We start from the raw sequence: 14990 nt of genomic DNA, 5'->3' as shown, positions 1-14990 counted from the left end.
CCCCGGGACCCGCAGCCCCGCGCCCGCCCCCGGCGCCAGGCCCCGGCTCCCCACCCCCGCTGCCCGCCGGCGGGAGGCGAGGCTGCCGGAATAGGGATGCTGCTGCCGCCGCCGTCGCCTTACCTGAGCCAGGACCGTCGGGAACACGCCCGGCCGCCCGCTGTAACACGCCGCCAGGGAGCCTCCCCCGACCAGGACGGCGGCGGCGACCCTCCAGCTGGGCGGGCGCCGCTGGCTCCGAGGGGGCCGCAGCCCGGCGAGCCGCCCTCTCAGCGGAGCGCGGGCACCCACCACCAGCGCCGCTCTCCACGCCGCCATCTTCCCGGAAGCCGCCGTGGCGCCGCCGACATCGAACCGGCCCCTCCGCCGCCGCCGCCGCCGGCCGCGGTACGCCGCGGTGCGCATGCGCAGCGCCGGGCCCGGGCCCGAGGCCGCGGGGCCGCTCGCCGCCCGCCCGGCGGGGCGGGGGTGGGGGCGGCTCTGTCCCGTCGGGATCGTGCTGGCCCCGCTCCGCGAGCGGGAGGGAAGCTACCCGCAAAACCGGAGGGGACGGAGCTGGCAGAGAGGTAACGCAGGCAGAGGTGCGCAGGGTCTCACAGCAGTGACCGGTGCCGCAGGGCCGCCTTCCCGCCTTGGAAAGGCGCCCGGCTGCCGGCCCCTTCACCCCGGGCCGGGTAGTCCCCTCAGGGCTGAGGGGAGGCGGCAGGGCCCCCGCTTCAAGCGTTTCGCTGAAAACAAGCTGAAATGGAGGGGCCGGTCGGCGGGTAGAGGCCCTGCGCGGCCGGCCCGGGTCTCTGGGGGCTGTAGCTGCCCCTGGCCCTCCCCCGGGAAGGGCAGAGGGCCCGGCCGGTTGCTGGTGGAGAGGAAAGGCGGTGGCAGGGTCAGGCGTTTTGTTTGTGTGAGGAAAAGGGGCACCGAAGGCCTTGCCTGGGCCGCAGGAAGCGAAGAGTGGCTTGTAACGGCCCTCCGGCCCCGAGCGTGCCCCTTGCCACCTCTGTGTGTCTCTCACAGAGCTCAGCTTCACGTTACGCGCCGATGTGACTCTTCTTCCAGAGCTTTAAGCCACCGCTGAGTACTTGAAGAGCAGTGGGTCATGAGTTGGGTTTGAAGGCCTGCGGGAAGCCCAGCGCACAGAGTGAGGCAGGCTTGGTGAGCCTGCGCTGCGGCAGGGCTGGCCTGGCGCCTGAGCTGTGCAGTTAGGGTTTTCTAAGTGTTGGAGATGTCACCTATGGATGTGTTGCTCTGCGTACGTTCCAGATGAGAAACAACAAAAGCATGAATAAGTTTAGAACATCCTTTTCGAGGGCAGAGTAGGGTTTCTCATGAAATACAGATGACAGAAGATACTGTTTACAGAAGCTGACACGGCAGACGTGATAACTGAAAAGCGTTACAGATTGACTTGACCAGCAGTAATCACTTGTGTCAAAGATAACTACTCACTGTGAATGCTTCAGAGTCCTTTTTTTGTCCACTACCATAGTTTTAACAAAGGTCTCTAGCCCTTGATTAGATTCACTTAGTTGATCACACTCAAACATTAGTTCGTTGATCACATTCAAACATTGGGCCATCTGGGAATTAATGATATGGCCACATGAAGTAAAGTGGAGAGGAAGATAAATGTCATTTGTTGGTTGGCAGTGCCAGTGTCCATGTTTTCAGAGTAGTTCTAGTGGCTCCATGTGAATGTGGGAAAAGACTGGGGAGAGAACTGCTGCATGCAATTTCCCATTAGTTTGGTCTTTGGTTAAAGGCCTTCAGGATGTAATCAGTCCATTTTAGCAAACTGTTTCTTTCAGTTCTTTCTGATATGACAGCCAGTACTGTGTTGTCAACATTACAAATGCTGTGGTACAGGTTCTGAAACGTGGAAATGCCTTTTTGCCTTCTATCCACTAACAAACAGTGATGACCCATCAGTGTCACTAAAGTAATCTTAGTTCACTCTCCCTCCCTGACCTGAATTCGGAGTCATGAATTCAGTTTCATAGATGGTAATTTCAGTCGTCTACGTAATGGCATCTCAGAATTTATGAAGTCTTCCATTAGCTTGTTGTGTTCATTCAGTGTCATTCTGTGAAGTGTTTGAGACATCTTCAGGAATGTGCCACCTGAGTCCTTAGCAGGATGGAAACCCTTCAAAAACACCTTCTCTGGGAAACACAAATGACTGCTTATTGCAAAATCACCCAAGAGTGCAACATGCAGGGTGAATGGTTTCCATCTCCACAGACTAATGTACGTTGCAAAATCTTTTTCCTATCCCCAGAGACCTAGAAAGTAACTCATACAGGAAAATCCTTTCTAATCCCCAGATACCGTAAAACATAGCAGCAAAATCCCTCTATCGTCATACACAAACACACACTGCAAAATCCTACTTCTTCTGTAGAGATGTAAAACTTGCAGCAAATTCCTGTCCCCTGTTTGTATTTCCCTCTAGACGGACAAAATATTTTCTATCCCAGTCTTATAGTTTGACACAGAATATTTGCACAAACACATTAGGAGTACTTCCCTTTCTGTGTCAGTCAATAACAAGCACTTCATGAATGCTGGCAACATCCCAGAAACATTGTAAAGGATGGCTGAGAGATTTGAATTCTGAATGCCAGATCCCTTGATGTTGAACACAAGACCACAACACAGGTAAGCAGGTTTAGTTCAGCACCCTGCCAGGCATTTTCAGTTTTTCTTTGAGTAAGAACGAAATAAGTAGGTCATTTGTCTTTCCTCAGATGACATTCCTGACTGGAACAGATACAACTGCAATGTGAATGGAGAACTATTCTCATATGACTGCAAGCACGCAATGCTGATGGGGAAGTTAAGTGTCCTTAGCCACCCTTTCTCTCCCTGCAGTAAATTCACCCTCTGCATGCAGTGTCTGGGAGTGCAAAGCTACTGCTGCACTAACGTGGCTCACACCTGTGTTACCATAACCAGGCTGGTATATTTGTGGGTGCTAGAACGTATGCCTAAGTAGCTAGAAAACCCTTGGCTATTAAGACATAGCCCTGTTTCACCTCCTGCAGTATCACTGCAGGGTAGTTTATGACAGAAAGCAAAGATAGCTGTCATCTGTAGAAATGACACTGACAGTGTGGTAAATATAACAGGAGTTTCATCAGAAAAATTGAGCTACATAGTGACAAGTGTCATCAACTACTATGCCCTGTGGCACTAAAATGTTAGTTCAGAGGCTCCCTTTCCCATCCTGCTCAGTTTCCTCTTCCTTAGTTCTTGTAAGCAGAAATCATTACATTTAGCAAGCTGACATATCTGGTTTTTTAACAAGTGCTTTCTACATGTTGACTTCAGACTTTGTACTAGAGATGTTTGCATTGCTGAAAATTTGCAAAAGCAAATGAAAGGTCTAATATCTTTGCTTAAATGTTTAGGAATGTAATTTTCCTGTAAGAGTCAATGTTCCATTGAATTGTTACATAACTATACTTCCATGCGGTCATTTCTTGTTAGGCATAATGAACATAATGTGAAGTCACATCAAAAGGCAAAAACACACTACCATGAAACAAAACCCTTGTGACTCCTGTGATTCTTAGGAAATCATGTTTGGCAGGAACTTAATTTCTTCCAAGTTTTGTTACAAAGTCAAAAGCAAAAAGTAAAAATACCAAGTAAACCTACATCTCCACATGCCTGAAGGTCCACTTCCACATCTCAGTGTCTTTTTAAGAGCATTAGGCTAAGTTCCAACAGGGATTCTCTCTCTGCTAGAACTCCAATCCCCTCAAGAGCATTAGGCTTAGTGCCAGCATTCATTTACTCTTGTAACAGCTTAAATTAACTCCTGCTACATTCAATCTAAACCCTTTCTTACTATTTTAGATAGAATAAGAGTTGAGAGATGGATTCAGTCATCCAGTCATCCAGTCTGAAGGCCACCCATCATGCTCGTCTGTCTTTCGGGGCTTCAAATGCTGCATAACTGGATTGGGGAAGGCAATGACCAGCCATTTGTGAATTGAGGGAGGGGCTGGCAGGCCACCTTTTATATACATGACCCCATTTCACGAGAAACAGCATGGGAGTGGTCTGACTTATTTACCCTATGTACATTTGACAGTAAGCTCCAACCAAAAGTAAGATTTTGGTAGGCTAGGCACTGTGCTAACAATATTTTGGATACTTTCCTGGAGGAGCTGAACAGACAAGCTAATTCAAAGATGGGAAATAGCACTGCTTGGTTTTGTAGGTGAAGAACTGCACCATAGATTAAATTCTGCCCAAAGTCAGACAGAAGACTGAAATGGAAGGTCTCACAAAGCCAGACCTTCTTTAGCCCCTTCAAAATTACATTGGTCTTCTTAAGAGTATTACTTGTATTTTACTTCAACAGACATGAGAGCAATCTGTCTGCCTATGATTACAAGGAAAACACTCTGAGGTAGATAAGGATGTAAGCACAAGGAAGACAAGTTTTGTTAAAACTGATAAAATAATCCTAGTGCACTTTGAAAACTACTGGGTGATTGGATAAAACTGGACAGTTGTTAAAGCTGGCCAGCTGATACCTTGATATCTATCCAGATTCTCAAAGGTCCTGTACCAAGGTTGTTTATGGTGAAGGTTGGGAGTTGACTTCCAAAAGGGATTTCCAAAGCTGCTTCGTATGCTAGAGAGACTATTATTCATAGCATCATAGAATAGTTTGGGTTGGAAGGGACCTTTAAAGGTCATCTGGTCCGCCCCCCCTGCAATGAGCAGGAACATCTTCAGCTAGATCAGGTTGCTCAGAGCCCCATCCAACCTGGCCTTGAATGTTTCCATAATTGCTACCCATCCCTCCTCTACAAGAAAAAACAAAAAACAAACGACAGATGAGAGATCAGTTTCAAGGAAGCTGAAATACCTTCCTCTGATGAAGAAGCCTTAAGATGACAATGTGCTGTTAGTTTACAGAAAGTCCAGTTATTTTATAGGCTTTGGAGATGATGGACATGGAACTAATTACCAGACAGGCAACATTCATCCACTAGTAAGACTGAAAATAAATGTGAACATTTTGTGGCTAGATAACACAATTCAGCTCATAAATAAGAGTTCACAGCGATCTTTGCATTTAGGAGCGAGGCCATAAATATAGCTTATCTTCCAAGTATTTTCAACTTGCTAAAGTTACTTGAAAGCTTATCATGATAGAGTCAATTTAAAAGGAAAAGAAATAAAATTTGCCTAAGATATGTGTCCCCAAATACTTCTCATAGCATTAATTTATATTGACCTTTCTAACACACTAACTGTCTTCCCACACTGTTCCTATGTAGTTAGCTGAAAAACACCTTACCGGCATATGTAACAAGTTCCCTCAAACTTCAGAAGAATTACTTTTTTAAGTCAAGTTGAAAAATCAGAGAAAATAGTTGAAAGCAAAATTCTTATTTTTAAAAAAATTAATTTGAGAATTGAAGATACTAGTAATGTAATTGGAAATATTTTAAAATACAGTTTCTAAGTTCGCAGTGGCCTTTTTGTGATAAATATTTGATTCATAAAAGAAATTGTACGCAGACTGTTGAAGTACTGCTTTTATGTGAACAAAAAAATGCAGGTCAAAACTGATCCTCTCATGGTGGAACGTGCATTTTTTTGAATTTGAAAAATATATTTGTTATGGCTCTTCAAGTTAGGCTGTAGGTCTCAATTCTGTGATAAGCTACTTATATTATGGCTAATATTAAGCATTTTGAAAAGTTCTGTGGTCTGAAGCGAGACTACTCCTACTGCATAAAATTAACTGTATGCATAAATCTTTGAAGACTGGGGACTTTCTTGGTATTAGATGAGAACTGTGGTTCAGCTGCTGTTTTATCTTTTAATGATAAGATCCCATGGCACTTTTGCAACAATAATAGAGGTCCCCTGAAAACATTTTAAGTAATGGAATTACATTATGAGCTTTAGTGGTTAATATTTTCCTCATGGTTCCAGCTGAATAAGTTATACTTCATTTTTCTTCCCTTCCAAACATTCTTCTGTAGTGTTGCTAGCCCTGATTAAAAAGATAGGCCCATATCTAAGTGAAATCCTATAATTTTGGCTTTTTACCTGTATCTTTATATACATACATATATATATATATACGCACACATTTATATATGTTTTTTGCCTATAATATATTAATCGTAGTATTTCCTGAAATCTTATTACTAGTGCTTCCCATGTAAATATAAAATTTTATTGTGGGGACCTTACTGTATTTCAGGGAGCGTTTCTTCTCTTTTCTTTCATTCTCTGAAATCAGCGTGAGTATTGCCATCAATTTTAATTATACCAGTATTTCAGCCTAAGTTTTATAGGAAGAGTTGGCAGCAATAACTATAGTTAAGGTTGCCTAACACTTTCCACTGTATAGATTCTGTACTTAAAAGAGAGAGGGATGGAAATTGTACATAAGGGTACAATAAAACAAGTCAAGATTAGCAAAGTTAATTTTATCTGTGTTACTTGAAAAACCAGAAGGATTTATTAGGGACTCAGACTCTATATTTTTAAATGCAATGCGACTGATATAATTTTAAATAATTATTGTTATGTAGTTCAAAAAATACAATAAAGAAGGCAAAGACATTACTTCACAGTATTACTAAAGAAACAATTATAGAATTATCAGTATTTTAACCTGTAAAATATTTTTAAAATATATGTTTTCTGGAAATGTTGAAGTAGAAGAAGCATCGTATACCTTCTTTCTTGTTTCTTTTCCCAGACCGATGTCTAAAGCTACTATTAATAACACTTTGTAGTACTACTGTGATTTATTAATGAAAGTTATCTTAAATTATAACATCTTTAAGACTGCTGAAGATGGTGAAGTGTATATAATTATTTCTTTGGAAAAGAAAAGAATTATAAAACTCTAAATTACTGTTTTGGGCAATGTATTCCATTATTTTAAGTAGTGTTTACTTCTTTTGCTCAGAATGCTATTTATGATCTTTGATTGCACCTCTTTTTGTATAAGCAGGGGAAGGCATGATTATTTTCCAAATATGTGTGTTTAGTTGTTTAGTAACTAAAATTAGTATAGGGTCAGATCTAAGCTAATAGTGTGTGGTAGAAACATACCTTCACTATAAAAGGTTCTGTGATCCTTTCATAAAAAAGTTGAAAGTCCTAATACAAAGTTCATTGTGGTCAGCAGAGTCTCTTTCCATAGATGTCTGCATTTGGCTCTTACAGAGTTGAAAAATAGCTATTTGTGTAAATATTGTGGGCAGTCTTGGTATATTTGCTAGTGAGGGGTTCCTTAGTCTGTAGCTACATCAAAATGGACTGTTGGAGCCACTTGCAAAGGCACAGTAATAATGGCACTAATAAAAATCCCTAAAGAAACTGTGGACAAAGCTGCTTTTTGGGGAACGGTCCCCACTTGGCACCATTCAGGCAGGAGCTGTTGGCTGAGTACACCCAGAGGAGATTTCCAGTCCCTTAGAGGACCCTTTTCTAGAAAAGGGAAGGGTCTTGAGGGAACTTGAGGGAGTCGGTACTCTGCAGTATCTGAATTGCACATGTCCAAGGAGGCAAAAGCTATACCAAGAGCAAAAAGTCAAGATACACAGACTGGCTCATGTTCACAAAATGTAGGGAGTTTCCAGTTCACATGGCATTCACACTGTTTATGGGTCTCATGTTCCTGCAGCTTAGGTATAGCCTCTCTGTATCTGGTCTGTAATGGAGAGATTTAGTTGCAGCAGTCCAGAGCACAGCCAGGACACCTGTATGGTGCTGCTTCTGGTCCTTGAGCTCGCTCTCTCTTTTATGTAGCACAAAAGATGTACCCCTACAGTATTACTCAGGATCCACAGCAAATCAGCTGTAACATAATTTCTGAGGAAAGGGACTGGCGAGGCTAAACCATGTGTAACAGAGGTTTGTGTGGAATGGCAAGAGTATGTAAGACATGGCTAAGTTTCATCTGACTAAAAGTAAATGTCTACATATAGGTGTCTGCACCTGAATTAATCGCCTTATACTCTTGTTACAATCAATGGGGAGAAGTATGCATTGCATCTCTGCATCATAATTCGTCTCATTCTAAGATAAATGTATAAAGTGGCTCACATGAATCTCAACCAAAGGAACACCAGTTTCAGTCTTTTTGGCTGTAAGGGTAACTGAGATGATTTTAGTTCAGCTGTAAATACCTACACCGTAAGCTGCTTTTATTTACTGCTTATGGTTGCTGCAAAGATTCTTGAAAAGGAACTCTTGCAGATTTGGATATCAGACTTGCTGGGCACATACACTGTCAGTTGGCAACAAAGGAGATAGTCACAGTTTGATCATGGGGTGCCACCCTGATGACAGGTGGAAGCACGGATGTTACTTCAAGGTGCAGCTAGGGAAGAATGTCTTATTGCTGTTGCATGGGAGAAGTTGTGATACCCTCCTTACCTAAGTACTAACTTGTTACTAGGCTTATGAACATCTGTATTTGGGAACACTGGAATTTACATCTCTTTTGTATCTTGACTTGCATGAAAAATATGCATATCCTCTGTCAGTTCAGACATCACTCCTATCATCTGCTGCAGAGAGAGCTCAGAGAGAGCTCACAAAGGTAGATGGTCCAGTGTTCCAGAGGCTATCTACCTACTTGCCTGTGGTAGTTGAAGGCACTTAGGAGTGCCAGCCTTACCATGCTAGGCTGCCCCTAAGCTTAACTGGGTGGGGCTCTGTGAGCAGGGAGAAGGTGACTGATGAAAGCAAGCTGTTTACTGTTCTCCACAGCAGCAAGAGAGACTGCCATTTTGACTCAGAAGACCTGAGGTTAGTCTGGAGCCTCCCACTCCATAAGCCCTGAGAAGCTCCAGGAAGCTGTGGCAGCAGTGGAGGACTGAGGACCAGCAGAGCCTATAGGTGACCTGCTGGAAACTAGGGACTGTCCACGGTGTCATCTTACCCCAAACCTACCCATGACAGCTGCCTGTTATACCTGATAACATCCTGGCACCCAAAAGAGCCCACTACTCTTACCAGACTTGGATGGAAGAAGTGGAAGGCAAGTCTGAGGAATAAGTATTGCATTATTATGTTGAATAAATGGTAGGTTAGCAGTTGTTACAAACTAAGTAGGATCTAAATGACTTAACACCCCTGCAATCTGTGTCTGTTCTCCTTTTAGACTACTCTGCTCCTTAATCTCTTTTTATATAATCTCTATTTTATTGTAAGTCATATTGTGTGTATTGAGCAACTAGGTTTACTTGCTGATCCCCAGAATCTCAGCTACCACTGGTAGTTGGGGAGGTACCAGAGTCCCTGCAGGGAGAGCAACAGGGGACTCCACTGCTCTGAAGGATTAGGGTACCTCATCAAGAACTGGGTATTACAGCATCTGTGGAGGGTCACTAGAGGTTGATTGCCTTCTTTTGGTACCATGAAGTGCAGTAGGCTGAAATGACTTGTCTAAGATCTTAAAGCAAGACAGTGACAGAGCTGGAAATAATCCCTGAAGGCAAAAGCTATTTGTAACATATTTTCTGCAAATATTGCATTATTTGAAAGGTTTCCAGTTGATTATTGCAAATTTAAAAAGAAATAAAATTTGTGCATTACTGAACTTTTGGGGTCCATGTTTGTTTTTAAATCCAAGGATGCCTGTGTCTGTCTTATGCTACTACTCATCCACTGTCTTAAATCCACCTTGCATGTAATTTTTAAGTTTTCCTAGCTGTAACTCCACTGATTCTAATTTGTTGTAATTTACATTCTGAAGAGACAGGACAGACTATGGTCCAATAAAAACAAGTAACAAGAAGGTGTAAGAAAGCAATGGCTAAAGCATGGTGGGAACCTCCATCATTAACTTTATGCCTTATTTAGTGCACCTTATTCTAGTTCCTTTGTATCTTTTAAAATGACACAATTTAAAAGTCCCTTATATTTCCTATGACTCTGAGACAATCTCTAAGATTTTAATCTGCTTGAAGTCACTGGCAAAACTGTTCTGGACTTCAGTCCAGAACTTATCTTTTGTACTTCTGTGTACACTTGATAGCATAAAACTTAACCTGCCTTATTCATCATCTTTGTTCCCTAGCCTTAGAAACAGCTTAGCCAGAACAAATAGTGAATGTCCTGCAGAAGTGGCTTTAGATTCCATAAAGTTACTCTCCTTTCTGCAAAAACTGTGCTATCCTTAGTCATGATCTGAATCATGTTTTGACCCCAAATGAGCAAACCCCCAGACCATTACATAGTAGCATCAAAAAAAAATTACTAGGTTGCAATTGCCTCTTAAGGATTATGTTAAACATTTTAATTAGTTTGCATTTCCTTTGGTCACTTACTTTTTTCAAAGCTGTAAACTGGTTCATTAGCCAGCACACCACATATCTGGCTAATCTGGATGCCCACATGTAATAAATATTACGGATATCATGCAGACAGGCCAAAGTTTCTAACACTTCTCAAACATCAGGTAGTCTTCAAAACTCAGAAAAAAGGTTACTGCTGTCTGGATATTTAACAAAATATTTTTTAAGAAAGAGAAGATACTTGGGTAAGATAGATACATTCACATTTCCTGCATCTACCTTCTGAAGTAATTCAGGAACTAGCCCAAGTAAGTACTGAATCATTTCCAGATATTTCAGATATCTTTGAAAACTCATGGAGGACAGAGGAGACAGTAGAGGACTGAGAAAGGGAAACATAATAGCTTTTTCTAAAAGAGAAGTGACCCCAAGGTAGCCAGGTAGCCTAACTAACTTTCACCCCTGGATTCTGGGAAAAATTGTTAAATAAGCAGTTTCTAAAGGCCTAGAACATGCTAAGTTGATAAAAGCTTGCTGACACACCTCTGTCACGAATATATCATGTCAAACAAAACTGATTTTCTTCTTCACTATCTTGCCTGGTAGATACAGATGAAGCAGGGAAAATTACATAGATTTTAGTAAGGCTTCTGACTCTGTTCCCTATTGTTTTTTATAAGTAACTAAAGAAGTACAGCCTAGATGAAATCACTAGAAAGTAAGGACGGATGAGGGCCACTGATCAAAAAATACTGCGTTGAAGAAGTGGTTATTGGTGGCTTACAGTCAGTTTGAGATGGCATTTCATGTAGGCTTTAGGAGTCTGAGGACAGTTCTCTTCAATGGGATGGGATGAGTGACTAGACCATATGCTTATAAATTTCAAAATATATGTCAAGCTGGAAGAAGTTGGAAATACACTGGAAAAAGGGATCAGAATGGCAAAAATGATCCTCCCGGGTTGCAGACATGGCTTAAAATCAAAAAGTGCGATAAATACAGGTTCTTACACTGATGAAGGAGGAATCAATTGCACAAAAGCAAAACAGACAAAAAACCCCAAAACCCACAGATGGGACACCAAGACTGCAAAGACAACTGCTTAGATCTGAAGAAACTTATAAACTAAATGAGATCCGTACATGCGATGATGTGACTTAAAGCCAGTTCTCATGTATGATATGTACTGTCGGGGAGATAGACGGATTGAATACTCCACACAAATGATAGAACAGCTCAGGTTGGAAGGTACCTTGAAAGATCATCTGGTCCAATGTTTTGTAGGAAAGGATGCCTAGATGAGATGCTTTCCAGAGGCCTGAACTGGTTTACTGTCTCCAGTTTGGGACATTAAACTTTAAAAAAAATAAATAAATAGAATTGAGTTCAGCGAAGGGCAACAGTGTAAGACAAGAGGAAAAACTGCAATTTAGTTTAGTCTAGACAGAGGAAAACAGAGGAGGGAAGTGCTGACATCTCCCAGCATGGAAAAGACTTTTCTAAGAAGAATAGTGATCAATTTAGGCAAAAGCAAGGAGAATCAGCTTAATTTCCAGGTTAGAAAAATCCTTTTTGTTACGAATATAGGGAAGCAGTGGAACAAGCTATGTAGAAGGGCTGCAGAATACCCTTCATGGGATATTTTTTTCTGGACACATCAAGTAACTATCTTTTGGGACCGTTCTTTACATATTTCATTCTGCCCCAGTGCTGTAAGTTTGAGAAGGTGATCTCTTGAGATCCCTCCAGCCCTAAATTTCTGTGATTCTATGAAATCTGTACATAGATGTGCAATTGACACAAAATGGATCTTTAAAGATTTATTCCCCTGTGAAAATGGAATGGGATGATTCTGGATGATAGAGTCTAGCCCTTAGTTTAATTTCCTATATTAAATCTTGAAGTATGAAGATTATAATGTTATTTTTTTGTTCCTAGATACAGTTGATTTTTTTTTTTATCTCAAGCTTTCTATCTAAATGGCATAAATAAAAAGTTGCTCCCCCTAGATGTGCTGTAACTAATTCCGGGACATCTATAAATAGAAGTCATACAGCTTGGTTCAGGTGATTGAGTTCTGGGCCAAAGGACAAGAATGCCATTATTTGTACCTTACATTTCCACTGGTTTCTCTGAGTCCTTTAGTGTGTCATTAAAGTCATCTGCCATGCCTTCTCCTATGAATCCTGGGGTTATAATACTGATATTGTACAATACACAACCCTATTGTCATATAGGTAATAATATTATGTGTTAGGTTTATGAATACAAAGTAAGGGTTTACTGTCAGCCACGTCTTTCATTCTAGCAAATCAGAAAAATGGTAAGAAGTTTACTCACGAAAGGTATCTTGTCTGGTTTCTCCACACTTGATATTACCTTGGCAGTTATGAAAGTAGAAATTACTGCTATTGTTTTACACAAAAACAGAGATTCTGCAAGAGAAAATTTAATGTAATTTGGAACACTTTGTAGTCTTCAGAATCAGCCACATTTTCCCCGCCACCCAAATTATTTTAAATTGTAAGTAGTTTTGCAAAGCTGTTAGCATCATTTTCTCACCTCACCCAAATTTTTTTTCACAAGACTTATTATCTATGATGAATCACAACATCTTTTATTAATATAGTTATAAGAGCATTAAAGCTGTCAGGTATAATTTGCTGCTTTTTCTCCTTTAGATTCAGCAGTCCTTCTGAAAGGAAGCTAATTTAATAACTAGGGAATCTAAGTTACAATCAAAATTATTATATTTACCAGACTTGAATTTCAGATGAGATACCATTAAAATGTACTTGAAGAGGAGAGAGCAGAACTGCCAGTGGGCATTGAATTAGCAGCCTGAAAAATGTCTAATAATGTTGTGATCAAGAGTGTTACGATGATGAGAGAAAGAGGAAGAGGAATTCTGTTTGTCTGTCTCTGTATCTTTTACATGTTATGCAAGCTGAAATGAAGGCTGGAACCTCAGCCCAAAGCTTCAGTTGAGGAGAAAGAGTGTCCTCTTTTTATATTTTTCTGTGACTTACAGTATGCCTTTGTAACCTAGCACTGCAATTCTGCCTACCAATCGCTAAATTACTGCTAGAGAAGTGGATGCTGTTGTTTGTGTGTATATATGAGCACTTGCCACTGTATGCTGCATACCAGATGTAATCCTATGAGATCTGCATCCACAGAATTTCTGCTGAATTCTGGGTGAGGTTTGTGCTTGGAAGGCTTCTGGATCAAGGTATTCATGTCAGAAAGAGCTCAATAAAAGGCCTGTTAACAAACAAAACACCAACAAAAAGCAGTCTTTTCCTGTTGCTGACATTAGTCTCCTCTGAGTCTCCATCCCCCAACCCTCTTAACCAAGTCTGTGACACAGATCATATTTTATTTACAGGTATATGTTAAGGTGGCCTGTTATTTTGTGATCACATTAGTTGCATTTATACTGTGGAGGTTTTTAATTCCCGAAGGTGCTGCTAGTTTTTGTGTACACAATTTAAGCTTAAGCAGAGTTTTTGTTTTTCCCAAGGACTTCTACTGACTTTCAGATATTTAAAATCTGAAGTTCTCTTTGATGCATTGTCTGTTAAAGAATGTTGGCTGTACTAAAACTGGCAAAGGGGTTAAACAAGAATAAAAAAGCAGTATTCCAGAGAACCAGGATATCATAAAGTATTCCTTTCCTGAATGTATGTTGCCACCTAGCAAACACTGAGAATAATGGTCACACGAAGAGAAAAAAGAAAAATCAAAAGGCCTCTGAAATTTTGCTTGGTTTTGAAAAGCTTAATTGAAGAAAGAGCTTAAGGTTTGAGCATTCCTACTGAGCTCTTTGCGCAAAGGGGATTGTGTCTGTATGGTTGTGGCACATCATTGGCAGGACAGAGTAAGTCAACTGTTCACCTGGCTCTGCTGTAGCTCTAACCCTCCACAGCTGAGTTCCCATCAGGAAGGGGAGGAGGATGATATATTGACTCCTTCTGGCACTTCAGAAGATGTGTATGCTACAGTGCAGAGCCCTTGGTGCTGAAGGTGGCTTTGACAAAGAGCTTACGGCACAGGAGCCATAGCTGGTACGAAGATACAGGGTCTCGCTCTAGAATGCCATATTCTTTTAGTCTCTGTTTTACACACATAGTTCTTTGAGGAATCTCATAGTTTGAGGATGACGAATTTGATAAGAAAAAAAGAAGAGGATCAGATTGTTACACAAGAAGAACTAAATGAACTTTTAGTAGAAGGGTAGGAACAAGATGAAATATCGTAATACCAGTGCAAGGTCACTGGGTATTATTATTAAGGGCAAAATACTAGAATTTCTGCTCTAAATGCTCAGTGATTAAGAGCTTGAGGACTCCATACATGAATGAGTATTTCTTGCTCCAGCCATCAAACAGCCACACCAAAGCATGACTAAGATGAAAGGCAAGGCTGTGGTGGAATGTGGAACTGATGAGATAGCTCCGTACTGAGAGCAGAACAGGAGAAGAAATCAAAGATGACTGAATTGAATTGATTGCACTTGCCTGAAAAGGTAAAGCAGCAGAGAAGGTTAAGAATAATTATAAGAAATCAGAGGGGAAAAACAAAACCCAGAAGACAAGATGTGAAAACAGCTCACATGACATTGCAATCTTACAGCTTATGCTGTCAGCAAAAACAGATTGGATGAATTTCTGCAGACTCAGCAGTAATTGCCATGCGGCA

The 14990-nt window shown here is 41.3% G+C and overlaps 1 protein-coding gene and 1 long non-coding RNA gene across 6 annotated transcripts in view; one reads left to right on the top strand and one right to left on the bottom strand.

Moving 5' to 3' along the window:
* The window catches only part of MICU2 (mitochondrial calcium uptake 2), a 151298-nt gene extending 150882 nt beyond the window's left edge, over window positions 1-416 (bottom strand). For all 5 annotated transcript variants that reach the window (XM_030042316.2, XM_041118415.1, XM_041118414.1 and 2 more), the window contains exon 1: window positions 124-416. In XM_030042316.2, coding sequence (XP_029898176.1) covers window positions 124-405 — 282 coding nt within the window. In that variant the 5' untranslated portion in view covers window positions 406-416. The remainder of the gene's footprint in view (window positions 1-123) is intronic.
* Window positions 417-439: 23 nt separating this feature from the next.
* LOC115353239 lies at window positions 440-11162 on the top strand. The gene is made up of 2 exons (XR_003927505.1): window positions 440-566; window positions 8761-11162. It is a non-coding gene; the product is annotated as an uncharacterized LOC115353239 (long non-coding RNA).
* Window positions 11163-14990: the final 3828 nt, after the last annotated feature.

The sequence above is a fragment of the Aquila chrysaetos genome, chromosome 19 (assembly GCF_900496995.4).
Source record: "Aquila chrysaetos chrysaetos chromosome 19, bAquChr1.4, whole genome shotgun sequence".
Taxonomy (NCBI): domain Eukaryota; kingdom Metazoa; phylum Chordata; class Aves; order Accipitriformes; family Accipitridae; genus Aquila; species Aquila chrysaetos.
Note: the sequence above shows the minus strand (reverse complement) of the source record. Positions and strands in the feature narration are given on the sequence as shown.